This window comes from Urocampus carinirostris, chromosome 4 (genome assembly GCF_059441175.1).
Source record: "Urocampus carinirostris isolate Australia breed hairy pipefish chromosome 4, RoL_Ucar_1.0, whole genome shotgun sequence".
Taxonomy (NCBI): Eukaryota; Metazoa; Chordata; class Actinopteri; order Syngnathiformes; family Syngnathidae; genus Urocampus; species Urocampus carinirostris.
Window position 1 is genome coordinate 49106409 of NC_142352.1, and position 22488 is coordinate 49128896.

At 37.7% G+C, this 22488-nt stretch overlaps 1 protein-coding gene across 3 annotated transcripts in view; it reads right to left on the reverse strand.

The window, feature by feature from the left end:
* The window catches only part of esrrga (estrogen-related receptor gamma a), a 136976-nt gene that overhangs the window by 51807 nt on the left and 62681 nt on the right, over positions 1–22488 (reverse strand). For 2 of the 3 annotated variants that reach the window (XM_088334773.1, XM_088334775.1), the window contains exons 5-6: positions 12279–12389; positions 8710–8892 (exon numbers count right to left, since the gene is read on the reverse strand). In XM_088334773.1, the coding sequence (XP_088190899.1) occupies positions 8710–8892; positions 12279–12389 (294 nt within the window). The remainder of the gene's footprint in view (positions 1–8709; positions 8893–12278; positions 12390–22488) is intronic. The other variant, XM_088334774.1, reaches the window with a different exon arrangement.

The window sequence follows — 22488 nt, forward strand, 5'->3', positions numbered from 1 at the left end:
AGCTTGTATTAATTTGAATTTTGCAAAAGAAGACAATCCCCATTTTATTTCTTTGTCACAGGTGCATACAGTATTTTGTAGTCACTTAAGTAGGTCTACACATCTTACTTTTTAGAGAGACACTTTTGGTATGTGTTAAAAAAAATCTTATGCAATTTCAAAACATACTACTAAAAGATTGGCTGTCTTTTGCTGGTTGAAACACAGGTCCATTTTTTTCAAATTGATTGATTTATTCAATCAATCATTGAATCAGCCTTGTTTGGATCACATCTGGGTTTGGTAGTTTTGCAATATATTTAGCAATTGGAAATATTGACACAATGTGATGACATTTTTGAAACACAGACAAAGATGTTGCAGCCATTTGGTGTTTAATGAAAACCCAAAAGATGATGTTAAGAGATTGGTGCATGGCATGTCTAATGAGGATGAGAGGAAAAGTATGATGAGCCCCTTTATTTCATCAACATATAAAAATAAAGAAGCAAAATGGAGAATTGCATCACGAAAACTGTGGTGACACCAGATGCTAATATGATAACCCTATTTGCTTTACGATTACTTGTAAAAAGTGCGACTACAGCCTGGGAAACTATTCTTTATTTATTTCAAACATAAGCTGAAAATTGTAAAACTTAATGATAGGACAACAAAATAAAACCTTCCATATATCTACTGTTTATCATGCGTTTATCATGAACAACAAACTTTGCAATGACGACAAAAAATAAAATCAAGCAAGTTGCCCACTTTAAAGTTTCTCAAATCCTCATGTACTTAAAGAATCCCCCCATCCACTTTCCTTTCAACCACTTTTACAGCTCAATCAAAATGAATCACAGCCGACAGTCCGCTTATCCAGAGTGTCAAAATTGAAATGGAATGAAAAACGCTGGAGATGAGGGGAACCAAAGTATCCGGAGATAGTGACGCACGTAAATGTAGGGGCGGGAGTCATTTCTTTTCATGAATAGAGAGAGAGAGAATAAAAAAGGGACTCGTATTGTAGGCCGCAGGTTGGGGTAAAATACCGCATTAGAGCTTCTTGTTGGCTGATTAGTTCATTTGTTCATTTCCTTGCTCCTTCGTCAAGTCAAGTGCTTGCTTCGCCTGCCTTTCTTGGCCTTTTGTGTGTCTGTGTCAAGATAACGGCTACCGGCGTGACTGGCTGCCCGTCGTTCAGCTATTATGCAGAGCGCGAGAGGAAGAGAGGGAGACGCTGGATGAAAAGAGCAATTCCAGAGGCAGACAAATGGCCTTTTCTTTACATTCACACCCTCATTGGCTCCCGTTTAAATATTTGCCGGGCCTCTTCCCTCACCTGACTGCTCCTCCGTCCTCTGCCGTTCACACGCACACTTGATTGCAATGTGCGGCCTAACGCCCGGTTGCAGTTGTCTCCTGGAGAGCTATTAAAATGAGATCTTCTCGCCACTAACCCATATTATTGGCACTCGGAATAATATCGTATTTCCTCTAATAATGTCTTCTGTTCCATCGCTTGGTGCTTAAATTACTAGACTTAAATTAGAAAACTTTGGTTCCTATTAACTTTATAATTGTACAGAGACCCTTCGCTACTTTGCGCTTCGGTTATCGCTTGTTCACAGCTCTGCAAATTTCGGATTAAATTGTCATTCCACAGTGGCACCATCGAGGGCATCCTGACCTGCTGCATCACTGTAGTATGGCGCTTCCACCGTGTCCTGCCGAAAGTCCCTGTAGCGCATCGTGGGAACAGCGGAAAAGATCCTTAATGTCTACATCTCCCACGTCACCCACAAAGATACCAGGTATGCAGGTGACTCCTCCCACCTATCTCAAAGCCTCTTCATAAGACTGCAGGCTCTCAGGAAGGAACCAGCAGGCTTGAGGACAACTTATTCCATCAGGCTTGTAAGGACTCTTAACTGTCTCCCTGGCCTAACCCCTCCGACCCCTATGTCTTCTGGCAATGAATGCAAAATGGTTCTCGTTAGATTACGGCTATACTTTACACATTATTATTTCAAACCAATATTTTTTACGTTGCTTGATTAAAAAAAAAAAAAAAGAAAACTTGTACCTACTTATTCCTAAATCTTTTGCATGTTTGCACGTGGAGAAGAGGATGCAATTTTATTTGAGCTATATGTTGTGCAGAGAGCATATTTGAAGTCTTTGTTGTCATTGCAATCAACATATTGTGCATTGTGTTCAGCAGCAGAAAGCAAATGCTATCACGGGAACAGGTTGTATGTGTTTGTGTTGGGTGAGTGTGATTGCTTGTGTGTGTGACTGTGTGTTAGGCTATCAGACAGCTATCAAGTCAATGTTGCCATCAAGACAAATCACGGCGCCAGCTAGCTTTCAGCGGTTCGTTACATTGAACAATAATTCCCCAATTAAATCAGACTCCGAGGAAAGTCAGAAGAGTGCAAAGAAATGGTGATCACCAGCAGGTACTTTGTGGATTATTATCGGGGTCGGGAAGCAACTGAGGCTGCGTGGGGTGACAATGCAAAAGTGGTGCTGCAGGTACAACCTTCTGCGGATGACTAGGTAACAACTTTCATAATCTATCATTACTGGGCCTGTATCTCACAAACGCCAAATCCATTACACTTTAGATGGATGACCAGGAGCTTCAACTTGCAGGTAACCACCACATTTAAGATGGTTGTATTTTAGTCATCATTGAGACATGGTTCAACTCGAAGATACCAAATGCAGCAAGTGCAGCTGGCCAGCCACTCTCTAAATGGCCTTATTACACTGAAAGGAAAAGCCCTTGAATTTCATTGTACTTCTGCATGATGACAATAAAGACCATTTATCCAACTGCGTTCTATAGTAGTTTTTTTGATACGGCAGTATAGTCCTAGTCTGTAAGGCTCTCGAGGTAAGTTCAACCCTTGGGGGCTTTTATGACGGTGTGTCACTACATCGCGGATTTTCAGAATTTGCAGGGAGTTCTGGTCCCCATTAACCGTGATAACCGAGGATTTTCTGTATGCAGTTTAGACTTAAAACCCAAAAGCTGCATCGTACACGTTTATTTCTTATACCTGATTAACACATAATAGTAACCAGTGTTTCTTATTTTTTCCTCTTTCTTTCTTTCTTTCTCTCTAATCTACTAGTCCGGCCCCAAGATAATGTTTTTTTTACCGTGTGGCCCCTCTCAAGCTAAAATAAGTTTGACACCCCTGATTTTGATGATTTTGGGAGGCCGGGAATTGATGAATTGGTTTTCAGTTATTTCTTATGGGGAAAATTGGTTAGAGATTCGAGAAATTCAAAAATCGAGCTTGATTTGGGAACAATTTATTATTCTGTGTAGATGGGCCTCTGTACTTTAAATAATGAGAATACAACTTACATTGCAACACATTTTAAGTCATTGTAATTGTTATTCATGCAATTGAGTAAAAACAAACACACACATACACACTCAAAAGATCCCCAAACAAGGGAATCCCAAGCACAGATAATAAGCTTCGATTGTTTGTCCGGATGATACTGCATTTGCGTGCAAGTATGTAAATCCTCAACACCATTTTTTTCTCCGTGCACCCATTAGGTTTCCCTCCTCATGCACTCGTGAATGCTTTTTTATTCTTTCTGGAATATCAAGAGACACACACTAGCCGAAACCTCATTCTCCTCCTCTAATGACATATCAAATGTTTGCGTATAGGCCATATCAGTATGGAAATGAGAGCTGGAATACGAGGCAAACCTTGGAATAAAAGAAGCACTCAAAGTGATGTGTGCGTGCGTGCTTTTTGTCGCCATCGTACAGAGCGCGACTCTGGTTTTGCGCACACGCGTGTACGTACGCCGCCCGGCGTTGTTATCCGGGGGCCTGTCTTGCAGGCAGCCTCTCTAACGCTGAGTGATGTTTAAATTAGTTTACAATTTAGCCTCCTCGCTATCTGCAGACGGCTCTTAACTCAGCATGCGCGCCCGCCGTGTTGTTGTGTGCGGCCTTTTGTGCATGTGTGAACGTAACAAATTGTTGCCAGTACGGCAGGCATCTAATGACTTCAAATTAGCTGTCTGGCGCTCGCCTTGACACGTTGTTACCACCGTTCTTAGCTCGGGTTTGTGCGTGTCGCTGTGCGTGCGTGAGCAGCGCAGCGCAACCATATCATGAAGCATAAATTGGCTTCACCTCTCCTCGCTCTGCCTCTGTCTTTTTTCTCTTTGTCTCTCTCCATCAATTTGATTAAAAAATTACTGTAGCATAACAGGAAAAGATGTGCCTTCGTTTGTGAATGTATGTATGTGTAAAGGTTTGCAAGAACCTCACTGTACAGGTGAATGAATGAATAGAATACAGTAGCACAGAGGCATTTGTGCCACCATGCCAGGGGTGGTCACGCAGCCCCAACCCTTAGTGCCACTCGCGCAGCAACTGGAGCTGTATTTCACGGTGTCTCCCTCTCTCTCTCTCTCTCTCTCTCTCTCTCTCTCTCTCTCTTCCCTTTCCTCTTATTTTTTTCTCTCCCCCTCTCTCTCCTTCTCTCTCGCTCTTTCTCTTTCCCTGCCTAACTCTCTCTCTTTCTCAATTTTTTTTTCTCTCTTTCTTAATCTTTTACTCTTTTTCTCCCACTTTTTTCTTTTTTTATTAATCTCACTTTTTCTCTCTTTCTCACCTTCTTTCCTTTACTCTCTCATTTATCTTTCTCTCTCGTTTTTTCTCTGTCTTTGTCATTTTCTATCTCTCTTTCTCCCTCTCTCACTCTTTTTCTCTCTCTTTGCTCTCTCTCTTTCCACTTGACACATTATTTTTTCTTTTGTCATATCGCTTTAACTCTTTCTCTTTGTCTCTGCATTTCTCACTTTCTTTCTTTATCTATTTTTCTCCTTTTCCATTTCTTTCTTTTTTCTTTCTTTCTTTATTTTTTTGTCTTCTCTCTATCTATTGTGCTCTCTCTACTGTGCTCTCTTTATTTCTCTCTCTCCCATTTCTATTTTTCCTACTCTCTTTCCCTCTATATTGTGTTATCCCTTATTCTCTTTCTCCCTTTTACTCTGTCTCCCTTCATCTCTCTCTTTTTATATTCCTGTCTCTTACTTTTTCTCTCATTCTCTCTTTTTCTCCTTCTCTTTTTTTATTAAATCTACTAGTCGAGCCCCAGTGAGATTTTTTTTCTAGCATGTGGCCCCCAGTTAAAATATGTTTGACACCCCTGCAGTAGTGTTAATTCTGTTGAATTTTTTTGCCCAGAATTTTGTAAGGTTTTTGGCTTTTCCGGTACCTGTTGCATCAAGATGGCAAGGCTCATAATAAAAGTAAATGTCTAAACCTACAAGTATTTTAAAACACGCATGTTTATATGATAGTGATTTACTTGTGCTTATTATTAAAATCAATGTTGTTTGGTGAATTATGTTTTTCTGTCACTAGGAGTTGCTAAATAATACACACCGTCCTTCTAAACAAAGCCGCCAATACTGATCTCCAGAAAAAAAGCTAATTCTTCATTGCATTTTCTTTCACTATGTTGCATTTGATATCATAAAATATATGACAAAATAATAATGCCTGCGTCCCATATCAGCAAATATCCCACTTAAAATATGTGTCCCTCCTGCAGTTACTGAAGATTGTTTATGTTAATTTTGACGTAAAATCTTTTCGCTAATAATGGTTTCAAAACGTGGTGCCATTAAAGTTCTCTCCTAAAAATGTCACTAAATACTGCAATCAAGGATACGGATAACCAGATAGCACACAAATAGGCCTCAAAATGAACCTGTGATGGGCAAAATCATACAATTAGATAATCTCTCTTTACTTATAGCACACTCAAGCATCCGTTTAACAGTGAAAATATTGCATAAACGTGTTTGTTTTTTTTTTCTCAAGAAACTAATACATCGTCAAAAGTGAGTAGATGGTTTGGTCAATAACAATGCAGAAACCAATGCACAATGAATTTATGAAACCGCATTATAACAAGGGATTACTGTATTCACCTTCAGCTACCCAATGGGGTCACAGTTCTTACATTGGGAATCGAGTGACCTTCATTTGTCCATCATTTTGTTTTATGGACGTGAATCTTCAATCAACAATTATTTGTCTTTAATCTCCTAAAACGTATAGTTGACTATTGGTAATTCTTCAAACTTTCCCCTAACAATACGCTTGAAAGAATATCAAGGACATGGTAAATGGTAGGCGTCACACTCGCATACATTTTCTGATGCATCTAATTTGGCTAGGAGACACGGAAAACATCCTAATGACATTTCTTCTAACCAGCTTTAACACTTATTGAACAAGGGTCATACAGGCCGCTTGGATTTTTTGGGGTTATTTTGGCCATGAACGATTCATAAATCATGTTATGAGCGATTACTTTTGAGCCCTTTTTCAGAACAACCCTTACTTTTGATGTCAGGCAATACTTACCATAACTCCAATGTAATACATGTTTGAAATTAGCCCCCCCGAAAAAAAAAAAGCTTGCATTTTTCAGGATTGTAAAGAAGTAAAGACTGGAACTGAACTTGAACACATTGTAAGACAACATAAACTGAAAATATGAACTGTTATAAATACATAAAAGTTTTTGAGTCTTGCTCTCTCAGTTGTCCATACACTGTCATTCTATTTTTCACCTTGACAAGGTGTTTTATAGGCTTGTGTGCTAGATGGTAAAGTAATTCCTGGAGACAAACACCCACATCTTACATGACACAATCTATTTCCCCTTTGACAATCAAAACTACTAAAGTAATGTTCAAATGATTCAAATGTTTTTTTATTGGTTACAGATAACAATAAATGCTTTGCAAAATGCATTACTTATGCTCTGTCTGTGTCATTTCTTGCCAGTGTTGGGTCTGTTGCCACATGTGGGGCCCGTAAGATAGAATGTGGGAAGTTGCGGCCACTTTGTGGGTGTTTTAGAGAACTGCTTTGATACAATTTGATTTTTTTCTAAAATATCGGATACGCTAATTTAGATAGCGCTTGCAAAACTGGGGACACTGTCCAAGGTAATAAGAGGGTTAAAGGTAGAAAAAGTGCTACAGCACTAATGCCACCAGTTGTAGAAACACTGTGTTGCATTTCTGGCCTAAATGTGTTAAAAACGTGAATTTTATCTCCGAGTCAGATGTATTCATCAGAAGAGACGCACCTGGCTGGCGAGCCATACGTTGCATATAAAAGAGGATAAATGTTTAAAGCCAGTGTTTGGCCCTTACGATCCTTTCCACTCCAAGGTGGATACCTTTAGAAGTGTGTGTGTGTATCGTGCGTGCAAGTATTAGATCAGTGTTCAGTGTTGTAAACAGAGCTGTGGATTGCCTTTCTCGCTCTTCTAATCACGCCATCCCTTTGCCACCAAGCAATCGTTCTTAGTGTGCACAGCCACGCATGCACACTTTACCCTGAAGATTACCATGTTACTCTCATCATTTATATAAGACAAAAAAGGCTATGATGAGCGCAAACAGCAGAAGAGTGAAAACTTCAAGTTTTGGACTGCACAAATAACTTTTCCCTGGCTAAATGTGGCCCGTGGATCAATGAAGTGCATGTCTGCTGACTGCCTGCACCAAGATCAATACGAGCATGTTTAGCCTCTCCATTCATTTCCTTCCGTTTTCACATTTATTGATAAAAATAATGCATACTTTTCCAGGAGCCTTCTAGAGAATACCATTGACTGCTCATCATTGATTTAGTAGGATGAGTATTTATTCTGATTCGTGTATCATCATTACAGTGCAAAATACTGTGAATAGTATTGTGATTCTTTCCTTTTTTTCAAAACACATTCATATAATCTATACAATTCATCTGGCCTAATCAATGCGTGTGTTAGGTGTTTTGTTACAGCTATAGCAATATATATGTTCAATGTTTCTTTATCTCTAGTCACAAGAACTCACTAACATTCTTACCTGTCTACTTAGAGCGGGTAGAGTTAGAAGATCATTGTCCATCCATCATTTGTTTGTTCATTCCTGCACTAAAAGACACATTGAGCCACTAATCCAGGCATACCTACTGAACCCATCCATCCATCCATCCATACAGAACCAACTAATTGACCCATCCATCTATCTACTTTATCATCTATCCATACCAAACCCATTAATCCATCCGTTCATTCATCCATCTATCCATTCATCCATCCATTCATACTAAACCAACTATTTGACCCTTCCATCCTCTTTCCCATATAACCATACTGAACCAATTAATCCATCCATCCTTCCATCGATAATGAACAAATGAATCCATCCATTCATCTACCCATCCATCCATCTTTACTGAGCCAATTAATTGACCCATCATTAATCAATTTTTCCATCTATCCACACTGAACCAATTCATCCATCCATGCATCCATCCATCCATTCATACTGAACTAACTAAATCCATACAACTATTTTATATCTATCCATACCGAACCAATTAATCCATCCATCCATCCATCAAGAAAATTGGTGCAAAAGTGACTGCATTGATGTTTGAAAAGTTCATATTTCCCTGAGTGGAAATCAATGTTGCAAGGCCATTAGGTTGCCATGTTGGAAGTGTCAAGAGTTCAAACCGGGATTAGGGTGAAATGTCATGTTGTAAGTGCAAACCCAAGTGCAAGCTGCACGAATGCTTTTGCTGTGAATAGTATGTATAAGCCGTGTCTGTGTGTGTGTTGTCACAGCATGCACGAATGGCTATCCTACTTCTCCCACCTGGGATGTGCTTGGCCCAGCCGATGTTGACCACCAGCTCTCTGTCGGCAAGGTCACACAACGTGGTCAGGGCCTTGATGTCGCTGTCTGGGACTGTCGGGTCTGGCATAGCATAGATCTTTTCTGGCTCGGCCACCAGCAAGTGAGAGACGATTTTGTTATCTGCAAGGCAGCCAAAGGCAACTGACATGACCACCAGACAAGGAGAAAAACACAGAAACAAAGAGAGAGTGAATATATTGGTTTTTGAAATATTTATTTTTTCACTATTATCAAGATCATGAAAGAAGTCATTTTGCAGTAACCTCAAAAGAATATCATGGTTATCTTAACTCAAACATTAACATGGGCAATCATCGAAATTTTACATGCAAATCACACATTCTAATAATTCCATCTATGATTGCAGGAGTGTCTGATTAGCCATGAAATGTTCAGGCAAAACACTCATTATTTGCTCAAGCCATTTTTATAGACAGTATAAAATACACTAATGAGTTTCAATTATGCCAACTGAGTGAAAAACAGAGCATCTGGAATCAAAGCAGGAAAGGAAAATACAACAACGCTGTTTTTATCTCAGGTGGGAATGAAACCGAGTTACATTATTTAAGGGATTGGTCAAGTCTCTGTAGAACAGCCTCATTTAGTGTTAACAAATTATTAATTTTAAGACCGATCCCAAATAAATTGACTGATGATTTCAAGTGAATAAAAATGTGAGCTGTCGAAGCTGTTAAGCTTTAAAGCGGGTTGAGATTTTTTATTTTTAACTGCACAACTACTCCTACAATAACAGTTTAATTTAAGTATTTAATATTTAATGCCAAGAGCATCATTATGAAGACACACGCCCAATTTTGTCTCGCTTCCCACTTTAAAGCAGCTCATAAATACCGTATTTTCCGCACTATAAGGCGCACCTAAAAGTCTTAATTTTTTTCAAAAGCTGACCATGCGCCTTATAATACAGTGCGCCTTATATGTGGATCAATATTAAGTCGCAAAGTCTTGCAACTAATGAAAGCAGCCGCCGACTAGATTTTCCCCGAACGCCAAGTAGTCCGCGGTGTATGCTGGGATTTATATACCGGCGTTTCATTGGCTAACCAATGTGTCAATCATCATTTGAATCCATCACTATTGGCTAAAATTATTCGGAGGTAAAGGGGGCGGATCCTTTTTATCATTTACAGGCTGGCATAGGCTAAAGGGGCAAAACAAAGCCTGCAATTGGCCGAAAAAGATGAATGTGAATAGCATGTCGGGTTGACGGCATAGAGGAAACAGTATTTTACTTTTCTGTACCGTATTTGTAAATATTTTACTCTCCTGGATTTACTACACTCACGGATATAAGAGGACCATGGTTGCACATTATTATTGAACACAACGACTTCGGTGAGCTACTCCGGCTATATATTTTCCCAGTATCTTGTTTCAGAGTGATATCGATGTTTCTGTGATGGGTCTCTTTTTAAATTAAACTCAATTGTGTTCAAGTGTTTATTGTCATATGCACAGTAAAGTTGCGAGCGAAAAAGAAAATAGAAACTAAGGAATGGTTGGCATTTCTTGAATCCCAAGACTTTAACCTTCCGAATGATATTTGGAACGATGGATTTGAGTGACATCGTACGGACACCGCATCCGCACGTGTCTACGACACGTATTTGCTTCTTTGCAAGCTTTCGGAATGTTAAGGGGGTAATAAGTTTGACTGAACTATCTGACTGTTTTGTCGCCGTTCCCATTGTAGCGCCTTATAATCCGGTGCGCCTTATCTATGGAAGATATAGGACCAAAAACTATTTTTTGGGGGTGCGCCCTATAACCCGGTGCGCCCTTTAGTGCGGAAAATACGGTACACACATATGAGAAAGAGATAACAGTAAACGGCGGTCAAAGTCACATGAGGAGATGAGATCTCAATGGCCAATACGCAACACATGATTATCAAGATCACAAATTACTCTACTGGCGAACTATCTTTGAAAAGAAGAGCCAATGGCAATAAACAAATGTAATTATGTAGAAATATCTGTTTATGCAAACACAATTGTTTTTGCATCAAGCTTGGCGGGCGGGTTATAACAATGGACGGGCACACAGTCACACAGACAAACAACTGTATCGTTAAGTAAATCTTATTTAATGTTTCCCTAATTAGAATCAATAGAGGCCCATTTCCAAAGACTGAGCTATCTTCTTATTCCCACAAAATCAATACAGGTACTGTGACTTGGGCTACACAAAAATGGCAGGGGCAATTATGTTTGTTATCTGCTTGAATGTTTTGTGGGACTGCGGAGCTGGTTTTTTATTTAAAGGTGTCTATTTAAAAATATGTGTCTCTTTTTTTTCCCAGATGGAAGGGGATTTTACTTACTACTGGTATGTGGTCTTGGTTTTGATAACTAGTCAAGATTTGGTTATTTGTAAAGGTCTGAAAAATATGGTATCAGACATCCCTATCCAATGTTCTGAACTAGAAGGCGCACTGGATTATAAGGCGCACCCTTTAAAATAGCGGTTTCATATATACGATATAAACTTAAGCTATCATTATGTAATGTTGTTTCATCACTGAACTGCAGTGGATTATTTCATAAATGGTGACTTATTAAGTAGCACTTTATTGTAAATATGCATTTTCAATTTTATTTATTGCATTTACTGACCAATAATAAATAATGATTGCAGTTTGAAAATAGTTGCCCAGAAATATCCAAACAAAATCTCAATAAAATGAAATAATAAACATAGGTCCGAGATTAGTTGACATTGGTGGGTGATCTTTCCCAAAGTTTTTGTATATGTGCAAACAATAATGTGTCCACAACTCTGTCATTTTTACGGTTAGTGGTGCAGAAGTCATCCTAAACTGTTGTGCTGCCATTCAGCATATTGAACTAAATCAGAATATGCTCCAGATTAAGCCAAATAGGGCTTTGGGGAGCAAGGTGAAAAACACTGCTCAATCTGCACTCCGTGTGTGAATGTGTGTGACCAGACGGTTAGCCAGAGAGCTAACTCTAGTTTGATGCGGTTGCCAGATTGGATTTAATCCGGATTAAAGTTTTGGCTGGTCCCTCTACCTAACGCGCCTTCTCCTCCTCATCTGCCTGTCAATTATTTAGGTTCACCTCCCATCCTTCACTCTCACTCCCGTTTGCTCTCGTTCATTTTCCAATCATCGGGTTTTGGCTGGGAGCGGACTTGACAGTAAAAAAAAAACGGCAAATCTGGCCAGAGCTAAATTAATATCTTTGGAGTAAAATATGACACGAATAAAATGTTATGACCCTAAACTGGTAGCTGTTGAAACAAGGAAATAAACTAAGTCCCAAACAGATGGGCTTCTCACCATGTTCCCTGTGTCCATTTATTTGAGCGTGTGTTTTTGTGTAAAGGAGTGTGTAGCCTTGTTTTTATCGGTCCAACTGTTGTCTTCGTGAGCAAAGCATCAACTTATTATTCGAAAACATTTCACTCATGCAAGCAGGAGGATTCTTACCCATAAAATCCAAACACATAATTCATGCATTTTGTATTGTGTGTGTGCTTACATGGCTTCTTGGCAGGCAGAGCCAGCTGAGGGTTCAGATAAGGACTGTTGTCAGCATCTATCCGGCGTTTATACTTCTGTCGTCCTCCGCGAACCCTGTCCAGACGAACGCCTGGAAGCCACACAATCACAACCAAGTCTGAGTCAGTCACGGTCACCTGATGACCTAAATCTGTCGTTTCACCAGTTTTGATCACTTTTACACAGAGGTGGTTAGGAACGAATTACATTCACACCGTTACATTTACTGGTGCAAGTTTTGGGATATTTTGTACTTTGGGAGTATTTTGAATTCACTGTACTTTTACTTGAGTAGATATGTAAAGAAGAAAATATAGTACTCTTACTCCACTACATTAGGCTTAATTGAACCCTTTACTTAAGTAAGGACGCGCATTCCTCCTTCGTTTGTTTTCTTCCGTGTCCCCTGTGTGAGAGCCCGGTTTCAAGCCCAAGCCCGGCACCCCCTTTTTATAAATGCATATTTCTATTCATTGGACTGTTTTTGTCGCCCAAATAAGAAGCACATTATGCACCTTTTTGTTGTGTTTTTTCCAAACCTCAAAATAAAAGTGAAATCAAAAATTGGATTTCTTAATTGCATTTATTTATTTTGATCAAAACAATGAAACATTCCGTAATTCATTAATATTGCAACAAAGTTAAACATGAGGAGGTATAATAGAGTATTCACATGGTACATCATTCTCCACACTCTCCATGTGCTGCATCCAACTTGGTCATTTTGTGATCATTCATTCGTTCATTATAAGGTTAATATAATACTTTTAATTTGCGGCTCCTGACAAAAAAAAACTTTTGTTTTGTTCCAATATGGCCCTTTCAACATTTCGGGTTGCCAACCCCTGGGCTTGCTTGTTTTTCTGCCTAGAGAGCCTGTAAAAAAGTACTAGGGGCTTACATGTGTGACTTGTGCTCAATTTATTTTTTGGGATTTATTCTATTAGAACTTTATTGTTTATGAAAGTACTTGAATTTACCTTGATTATTTTAAAACATTTTACTGATCTATTTTCAGTAGGTAGACCAGTAACGCTTGTTTACACATGTGGAAGCAGAGACAGTGACTAATATACAGCAGTGGTTGGGAACCTCATAAATTGGACAATTTCCTGCGACAGACTAGACAAGATCTCACGGCACACTCGTGGGTTGAAAAACACGGGTCTTCATATGATATGCATTTGTATCATTCTTATTAGTTACTGACCAATTGGTGCACAGTTTGATGTCCCCTGAAATGAGAAAAATTTAAAACTTTGACACAAGGGTAATGTTTTTTTATCACTAACTATACTATATCGGTTTGGGGGTATTGAGTATAGCAGGGGTGGCGAACACGTGGCTCTAGGGCTGCATGCGGTTCTTGGCCACAAAGAATGCGGCTCTTTGCCTCACCATATTTTCTATATACTCTGGCTCTTTGCCTTGTTTCATGTCAAGTTTTTTTTTGTGTGTGTGTATTAAGGGTGGACACTTTCCCTGAAATCAACACAAGAACAATTTTTGTATTGTAAGGAGAAGAGTGTGTTATGGCAAATAATATGTTTTTAATTGTGTGTGTCTGTCTGTCATGGCAGGTCAGTGCGTGGTGTGGCTCTTTGACTCTCACAGTTAAACATTTCGGCTCTTTGTCTCAAACTTGTTCGCCACCCCTGGAGTATAAGTTTAACATTATAAGTTCAAGTCACTTTCTGTTCAAATTATTTACTTTGAGACTTTTTATCAAGTTTTTTATTGATTTCAAGGTACTCCGGTGCCAATTCCTGTTGATTTGGAACGCCCTATTTTTTTGGTGTTATCCGTATAGCATTTATTATAACTTTAGGTTACTTCCTGTTCAGTTTGGGCCAAAACTGTTGATTTGATGTTCTTCCTTTGTTTATTCCAAGAAAAGTCAAGATAAGTCAAGACAAGACAAGAAACCACAAAAAAAGAGTCCTAAAGTAAAGCATGTAATTTGATTGCAGAAGGAAATTAATCAAGGAATAATACTAAAAAAAAAAAATCATACAGAAATCAATGTAACCGAGACCAAAGTAACTCAATGCATTTTCGTCAAACAGGCTCATTCCCACACTACTGTTTCCGAGGCCAATTGCTTTTTCGCCTTCTCATCCTCCGTCACCTTAATTAATTGGCACAAAAGAGCCCTAATTTAATTAGGTTCGTCTCTCAGGGCATTGGATGTTATCGTGGTTACCACTTAAAGATGGATAAGGCAGGCATAGGTGTGATGTGGCAAAAAGCAGACCATTTAGGATAATACAATTGGATTAACAACATTTTTTGCTGATTTTTTTTTTTAAGATATGGTATACAAGGGTTTTTTGAATCATTAATTCTAACAAAAATCAGTAAACATTTGGCAAAACAATGTAAATTTTGCCAAATGTTTTAAAATGTAAATTTTGCCAATTTGTATTTAAAAAAAAAAACCGCTGCATTTCCTTAAAACAATACCAATACACTTATACAACAGGGTTCAAGAACCAATGACTTGCAAGCCATACATGGCTCTTTTCATGAGTACAAATGGCTCAGAGATAAAATCTAACTCATGACAAATCTGATAAGAGTCGAGTATATTGCGCACATAGTTGACGTAGTGTTAGTACTAATATCGGTTTGGTCTGGTATATAAAGGGCATACTTACCACTAAAGTATACATTCGAGGTGTCACACCGACAGACCCAGTTTTAGCTGTATATCGCTAAGAAATCCTTTAAATGAAAGCTCATTTAAAAACAATTTAGGTTCACTGTTGAGACACTAAATGATAAAAACCCACAAAAAACTGCAATAAACAAGAAACACCAGCCAAACACACAAAACGATTTGATTGTGTAAGGGCTCGGGGTAGGTGAAGCTATGCACACAGTGCATTTTTTTATGCCCAGCGCCTTCTGCACCAAAGGTAATTATGTCAGTGTCCTCATTTGCAAAACATTTTTTTACATTTTTACAAAATAACTCTGCTTGCACATTGTTGGAAACCATTAAAGTATTCAAGGGTCAAAATGAGCCTCAACAATTTTAAGTAATTGCAGGAGGGGGACAAGTTTAAAGTGGTATATTTGTTGATTTGGGACATAGGCTCTGGCATTATTTTTATTTTATAAATGTTATCAAATCATCAAACGTAACACCGTGAAAAATTAGCTTTTGCTTGGAAAGCGTGTTTGGCGGTTTAGCTCAATATTGACTTAAAATAAATGGTAGGATGCTCTCTCTCTCTCTCTCTCTCTCTCTCTCTCAAAAAACCAAGAAACTATTTTGCTATTACGGTAATGCTTTTTGGGGCAAAAAGGTTCCCAACCACTGCTAAAAAAAATTCCTTGTTTTATGCCATTGTTGTGAAAGTTATCAGTTTACATAAACAACCATTTACACAGCTAAAGAGTCACAGAATTAAGATTACAAAAACAGACGTGATTATTTTTTTAAAGACTCCAGCACGCAATTTGTTTAATTAAGACACTGTGCTTTGTGTAGCGTCAAGTGTGTGTATAAAATAGTGAGGAAGCGCAATGAAGACTAAAGGCATTTTAAGGATAATCCAGTGAAGATTACTTTCTTATCTTAACAAGCAAAACTAATCTCTGTAAAAGCTGCACTTGCTATCTTTTTAAAAACAAATCCACTAACATGCACAAAAGGATTGTGAATTAGTGGATTGTTGGCAAAAAGAGAGTGTGTGAGAGATAGAAAATAGAAACAGAATCATTTAATAAGACAACATATTATTATATTTATGTGAAAACTACCTGTTAGTGTGTTTACTGTATCTGTATTCATTGCAGCAGACGTGCGAAGAAGACCGTCCTATCATGAGAAAATTTGGCAACCTACAGTGTCTGCTTAGTTGCTTACTATTTGCGAGCAAAAAAAATAACAAGACATTTTGTAAAACGTTGATATGGATTAAAAATGAAATAGAAATGAAAGAGGAAACATTTTATTGTACTATTGTATATGAAGCCACGGCACAGAATCCCGGAGAATAAAGTTATTTTTAAGTTAAAGCTACGTTTTTGTTTTGAACCTTAAAAGGTCAACCTGGTAGATACTCGTAAAATGCTTTAAAGGTTTGGGCTTTTCAAACTTTTCCTATGAGGGCTCAATGCAGAAAATTTGGAGGCAACTTTCATTTAAAAAAAAAAAATACCAGCTGCGACCAATATAATCATTTCTCCAAAAGAATTTACATTTCAGTTTACTCTCATGAAGTGGAGTAGGAATTTTCCACTACCTCTTTGGGTTAGGTTCCGTTTTTATCATGCTCCGCCCCTCTTCTATCTAGATCACCCATGTCAAACTCATGGCCCGTGGGCCAAAAGTGGCCCGCCACATTATTTTGCATGGCCAGGAGAATTGAAATGTTTAAGCGTCTAAAAAAATAAACAGATCAAAAGAGTGCTTGGACCAAAAACTAAATTTCCCACAATGCTTGTTGACTACAAGACGGCTCTGTACCAAAAAACGGCGGTGCTTCCATATTAATGCCAATGTGTGATATTGAGAAATTAATCCCAAAAAATGAGCAAGAAGACTTTGTAATAGTTTGTTTGTATAAAATAATTCTACACATGTGTGTGTAGCTATTTTTTTTCAATTAACTATTATTTTTATGAGTAATAAAGTGATAAATTCTGTTATTTTAATTAAGGGCATGTTGACATTTATTTTATATTCATTTAGTTGCATGTGTAAGTTGAATCAGGCCCTTTGAAGGCAGCTATTATGCTTGGGTGGCCCTTGGTGAAAAATTAGTTTGACACCCCTGATTTAGACCATCTCACAACCCAGATATAAAAAAAAATACGCGGAGGAAAAAAATGTCTTTCCTCTTCGTTCGTTACACCTGATATAAATCTACTCCATTAAAAGAGTTTATAAAATAGGACTTTTCTTTTGTTGAACTTTGATGAATGGCAATTATCGGTTTGAGTCAAATCCAATGAAAATTAGATTATAGGCTTTGAGGTTTTGCTGAATGTCGCTGTAGTTTAGTAAATCAGTTTACAGTAATCACTCACTTTTTAGGCAAGGGTAGTGTTCAAAAATGTCCCAAACCGCAATGTAGGAACATTTACTAATTATCTATTTATATCTCAAGAACAAACTTAATTTACATGCTCGGGTTTGTGTTAAATATATAAAATTATAAAGCATTCTTTTAACAGATAACTTCTCTACAGTCAAATTCCAATTTTAAAAATAATGTTTTGATGCACAACCGACCTTACTTAACATTCTATTTTGCCCCATCTTGTGGACGTCACAGAAAACTGCTTTTACTGTCCGGTTCTGTCCTACAGAAACAATATATTTTTCCATCATCAAAAATTTTTGAAAAAGCGACAGAGAGCCACAGAGGAATGCCAAAGACTAACATGTGCCTCCTGAGCAAGTGTAGTGGATTGAAAGGTTATGAAAATAGCGAAACTGTGTTTGGTAAACCCCAGCACAGTAAGGGATTACTGTACTTATATTTCAATGATTAAATCAAAGTGAACAAATATTAACTAAATTTCAACAAAACAAACAAAAAAGTCCTAAAGAAATCAAAATTGACAGAATTTGAAAAACAAGTCAAGCTGCAACAAAAAAAAGTAGTTGGATAATGTTGAAGGACACAGAACTTAAAAATCTCACAAAATCATTGTGAGGACTGGCCTAAATCCACGCCTAAAACTGCAAGCATGAGAGTTGCAGAGCGAGGAAGTGAACACTGGGTAGACCAAAGTTCCAAGAGTTTTGAGGCGGTGGAAAAGCGGTTTCAGCAAAGCGTCAAGATACTCTTCATAGCAGGAGGTAAAACATAAAATACAATGCGTACGTACGTGCATTAAGTTTCTCAGGTGACTCAATAACACACAGGCAAAAAATTCTTGACTTGTTCTGTATTGTGTAAAAGCATTTTATCCTGTCCCCCCGCCCTCTTCCCTTGCAACTTAAAAGGGCCCGGCAGTCACTTCATAAAGAGTCATCTCTAACTACCTCATCTATTTTCCGCCAAATTAACTCTCCCCGGTGCTGATTAATGATCAAATCTAAATGAATCAAATTAAAAATTGAAAATTATATTTCCAAAGCCCACAAAAAAAGGACAGGAGGAGGCGAGAGCAGAGAGTGGAAGTGCTTTAGCTCATCCTAACAAATGAGCCTTCAAATCATAAAGAATGGCGAGAGGGCAAAGACATTGTACGGCGGGATGGGACGTTGACGGGTAAAGTGCACAAGGGGCCAGCACAATAAATGGGTTTATGGGAGAGAAATGAAAATAAAATGTTGATAAAAGCTGATAAAGAAGTATGAAGAGGAGATGTTGACGGGGGGAATTAAAAAGGGAGTTGTGTGCTTTGATGGTTTGTAATGGATAGCCTAGTAAAAAGTAGGGCATTTAAATGTGAAAAAAGAAAGTGGTGACGTTTGTGTTAATAAATGAAATTGGTTTTAGAATAACGATACGGCATTTGATATAAAAAGATAAATTAGATGCTACCATTTAATGGCTGTTATTGTTATTTTAATCTCCTTTTCTTTTAACAAGAAGCAACCTTTACTGTTGTTCTTTGCTCACCATGCATATCACAACTTGCAATCTCGGATTGTAATATAAAATATTTGCCTTTATTGTCATTGATAACAAAGGAGTGAAAGATGTTTACAAGATTGGATGAGGTACTTCATGATAAACATTCAATAAACGTCTTTAAATGAGAAAAATAAGATGAAAAAAAAATAAGGATAGATGGGTAATATTAGCAAGGTAGCACTTGTAGAAAGGCCTAAGTCAAAAGTGCATCAGAAATCAGGGTTTTTACACCATTTTCATGGCCAAAATCAAGCACTTTTCAATGACTTTTCGAGCCAATTTTCCTTTTTATTGAGTACCATTAAAAGAAAAGAGCATGAATCATGTATTTTTTAGAACCACAAATATATGTGTAATTTACATTTTCGGTGTGCATTTATCAAGACATATGATTTTTAGATCTTGAGAAAATCGCAAATATATATTTGTTCTGAGACGAATTTCTCCTCATATAGCTGTCGGGTAAAAATAACAATAATATGCAACTTACACTTTCTGTTGCAGGAAGTTCTTCCATTAAGATTTTACACTGGTAATATTAAATGTCCTTAATTGTTACATACTCCGTGCACTAATACACGTTTCATAGTGCCCAGTTTAAGTGTGATATGCACCTTTCTTGTTGGACGTGACCCGTATGGGACATAGCGGACTTTATAGGACAATGCCCTACAAACTAATACCAGCTGCTGAAGGAGGAAGTGTTGGCGTCATTTTTAAGCAGACTTGTTGAGAAATATGCCAGCAATTTTTCAAATGTACATTCACAAGCACTTCACTGAAAATTTTAACACTTTTCAATCCTTGAAAACACAGCATTAAATATCAAACATTTTCAAAGATTTAAAATACCTGAACGAACCCTGAATAACGAATTAAAAAACTGTGACATTTAGCAGCAACATTGTGCAAAAATAAGAGTAAAGGAATGCAATATGAATACACGTTTTTTTTTTTAGAATTAGGGAGTTAGAATTAGAATTTGCTTTATTGACATCCGAAGCAATGTAATGAACATTGTTTACATTGATATTAGCCATGACACTTCAGGATAAACCTATAATAAAGACTTATAAGGGAAAAAAATTGTAAAAATAAATGTCAGGATAACTATTTAAAAGTTATTACTTGGAGACTTGGAGCCTAAGTTGCCTATACATTGGCAAGATATTCTTTCCGGACAGTTTAACCTTGCTTTTGACCAATTCCATCACCCAGTATTCCCATATCTTATTCTGGTTGGAGGGAAAGAATTAGTTTCACTGGGCTGATGATATAATACAAGACATAGCAGTTAGACCAAAGGGCAAATCTAACGGATTGATGGGTGACAAAAAAGCCTAATAAGAATGTGCTGACCGTGAGAGAGCGAAAGAAAAGTCCAAAGGCCTTAGCTATTGCTCAGACGAAGAAAAAAAGCCCCGACTTTCTCAAAAGAAAAAAATACACATATACACACACACATATATATATATATATATATACCGTATTTTCCGCACCATAAGGCGCACCAGGTTATAGGGCGCACCCCCCAAAAATAGTTTTTGGTCCTATATTTTCCATACATAAGGCGCACCGGATTATAAGGCGCTACAATGGGAACGTCGACAAAACAGTTAGATCAATCAGTCAAACTTATTACCCCCTTAACATTTCGAAAGCTTGCAAAGAAGCAAATACGTGTCTCAGACATGTACGCAAACTGTCTGTACGATGTCACCAATCACTCAAATGCATCGTTCCAAATATCATTCGGAAGGTTAAAGTCTTGGGATTCAAGAAATGCCAAACATTTCTTAGTTTCCATTTTATTTTTTGCTGGCAACTGTGTGGACAGCAAAGTAAGAATTTTATTGTGCAGGGAAACGGGGTTCTTTACTGTGCATATGACAATAAACACTTTGAATTGAATTTAGTTTAAAAATAGACTCATTACAGAAACATCAAGATCGTTCTAAAACAAAATACCGGCAAAATATAAAGCTGCATAGCTCACATAAATTCTCTTGCAGCCATCACGTTCAATAATGATACGTAACCATGGTCTTCTTACAACCGTGAGTGCAGTAAATCCAGGAGAGTAAAATATTTACAAATACAGAATAGTAAAAAATGTTTTCTCTATGCCGTAGTGCAACCGAACGTGTGATTCACGTTCATCTTTTTTGGCCAATTGCAGGCTTTGTTTCGCCCCTTTAGCCTATGCGAGCCTGTAAATGATAAAAAGGATCCGCCCCCTTTACCTCCGAATAACTTTAGCCAATAGTGACTGATTCAAATGATGATTGACACATTGGTAAGGAAATGAAACACCGGTATATAAATCCCAGCATACACCGCGGACTACTTCGCCTTCGGGGAAAAATCTAGTCGGCGGCTGCTTGCCTTAGTTGCAAGACTTTGCGACTTAATATTTATGCATATATAAGGCGCACTGTATTATAAGGCGCATGGTCAGCTTTTGAAAAAAATAAAGGCTTTTAGGTGCACCTTATAGTGCGCAAAATACGGTATGTATATATATATATATATATATATACATATATATATATATATATATATACACTGTATATACAGTATGCCCACACTGCACACTGGGATTGTTTCCAAAGACATTCAAGACGGCAGGACTTGTATTTTCTTTATTGCTGCTAAAGGTAAAGGAGGGCTTGAATTAAAAGATAAAAATAAAAAGCTGAGATTGAAATATTGAGGTTATGGCGGGGAGGTGAATCTACACTTGTGTGTGGGGGGGTTTGCGCGTGTGTGTGTGTGTGAGTGTGTGTGTGTGCGTGCCTGTGTGTCGTGCGGTGCCTTTTCATTTATTTATTTTTTTAGTAAAAGATGAGACCAAATTTGAGCATCCGCGCCTGAGGCTGAGGGCAGGTGGCCCTGGTCACTCTTGAGTGAATGTGGGTGTGTGTGAGAAAAAAGCCACACGTTTGACTTCGATTTTAGGTCCTTTAATAAAAAGTGGAGGGGAATGTTTTGGCATATGTCAATGCTATTTTATCAGACATGCCAAGATTTAACAGCATGTTTGCCATGAGAAAGCCACAGAAAAGACATTACTTCATCTTCTCTTGTCCCTGCTATAACCTTGCTTACATTTTTACGTTCTTTATTGACTGTTAGAATATGAAAATTTGTCACTGTGTATGCAGTCAGGAGTGTATGGCCTTGAAAACATTTTTATATATTTCAATCATCACATTATTATTATTTTAATAACTATTTACTTCTCAATGCTTCCACATGATGTCTCAATGAATTCATTCAGTCAGTCTCCACATTGTTTCATGTAATATCTGTTTTGCTGAGGTGGAGGCCTTGAGTCACAGGCTCAGAATATATAAATTTACATTACAGTGCTTGGACTCTGTGCATACAACATATTATGTATTATTTTCTTTCTTCTTTTTTTAACTTAAATTAATTATGCATTTGAAAAAGTAAAAAGTAAAAAGAAAAAAACATGATATTGAAGAAAAACAGGATCAAAATGTTGAGTTAATGCATATGACTGTTTTTTGAAAAATATCAGAGTAATCAGTAAGCAATTCATTAATTAATCAGATACAACACTAA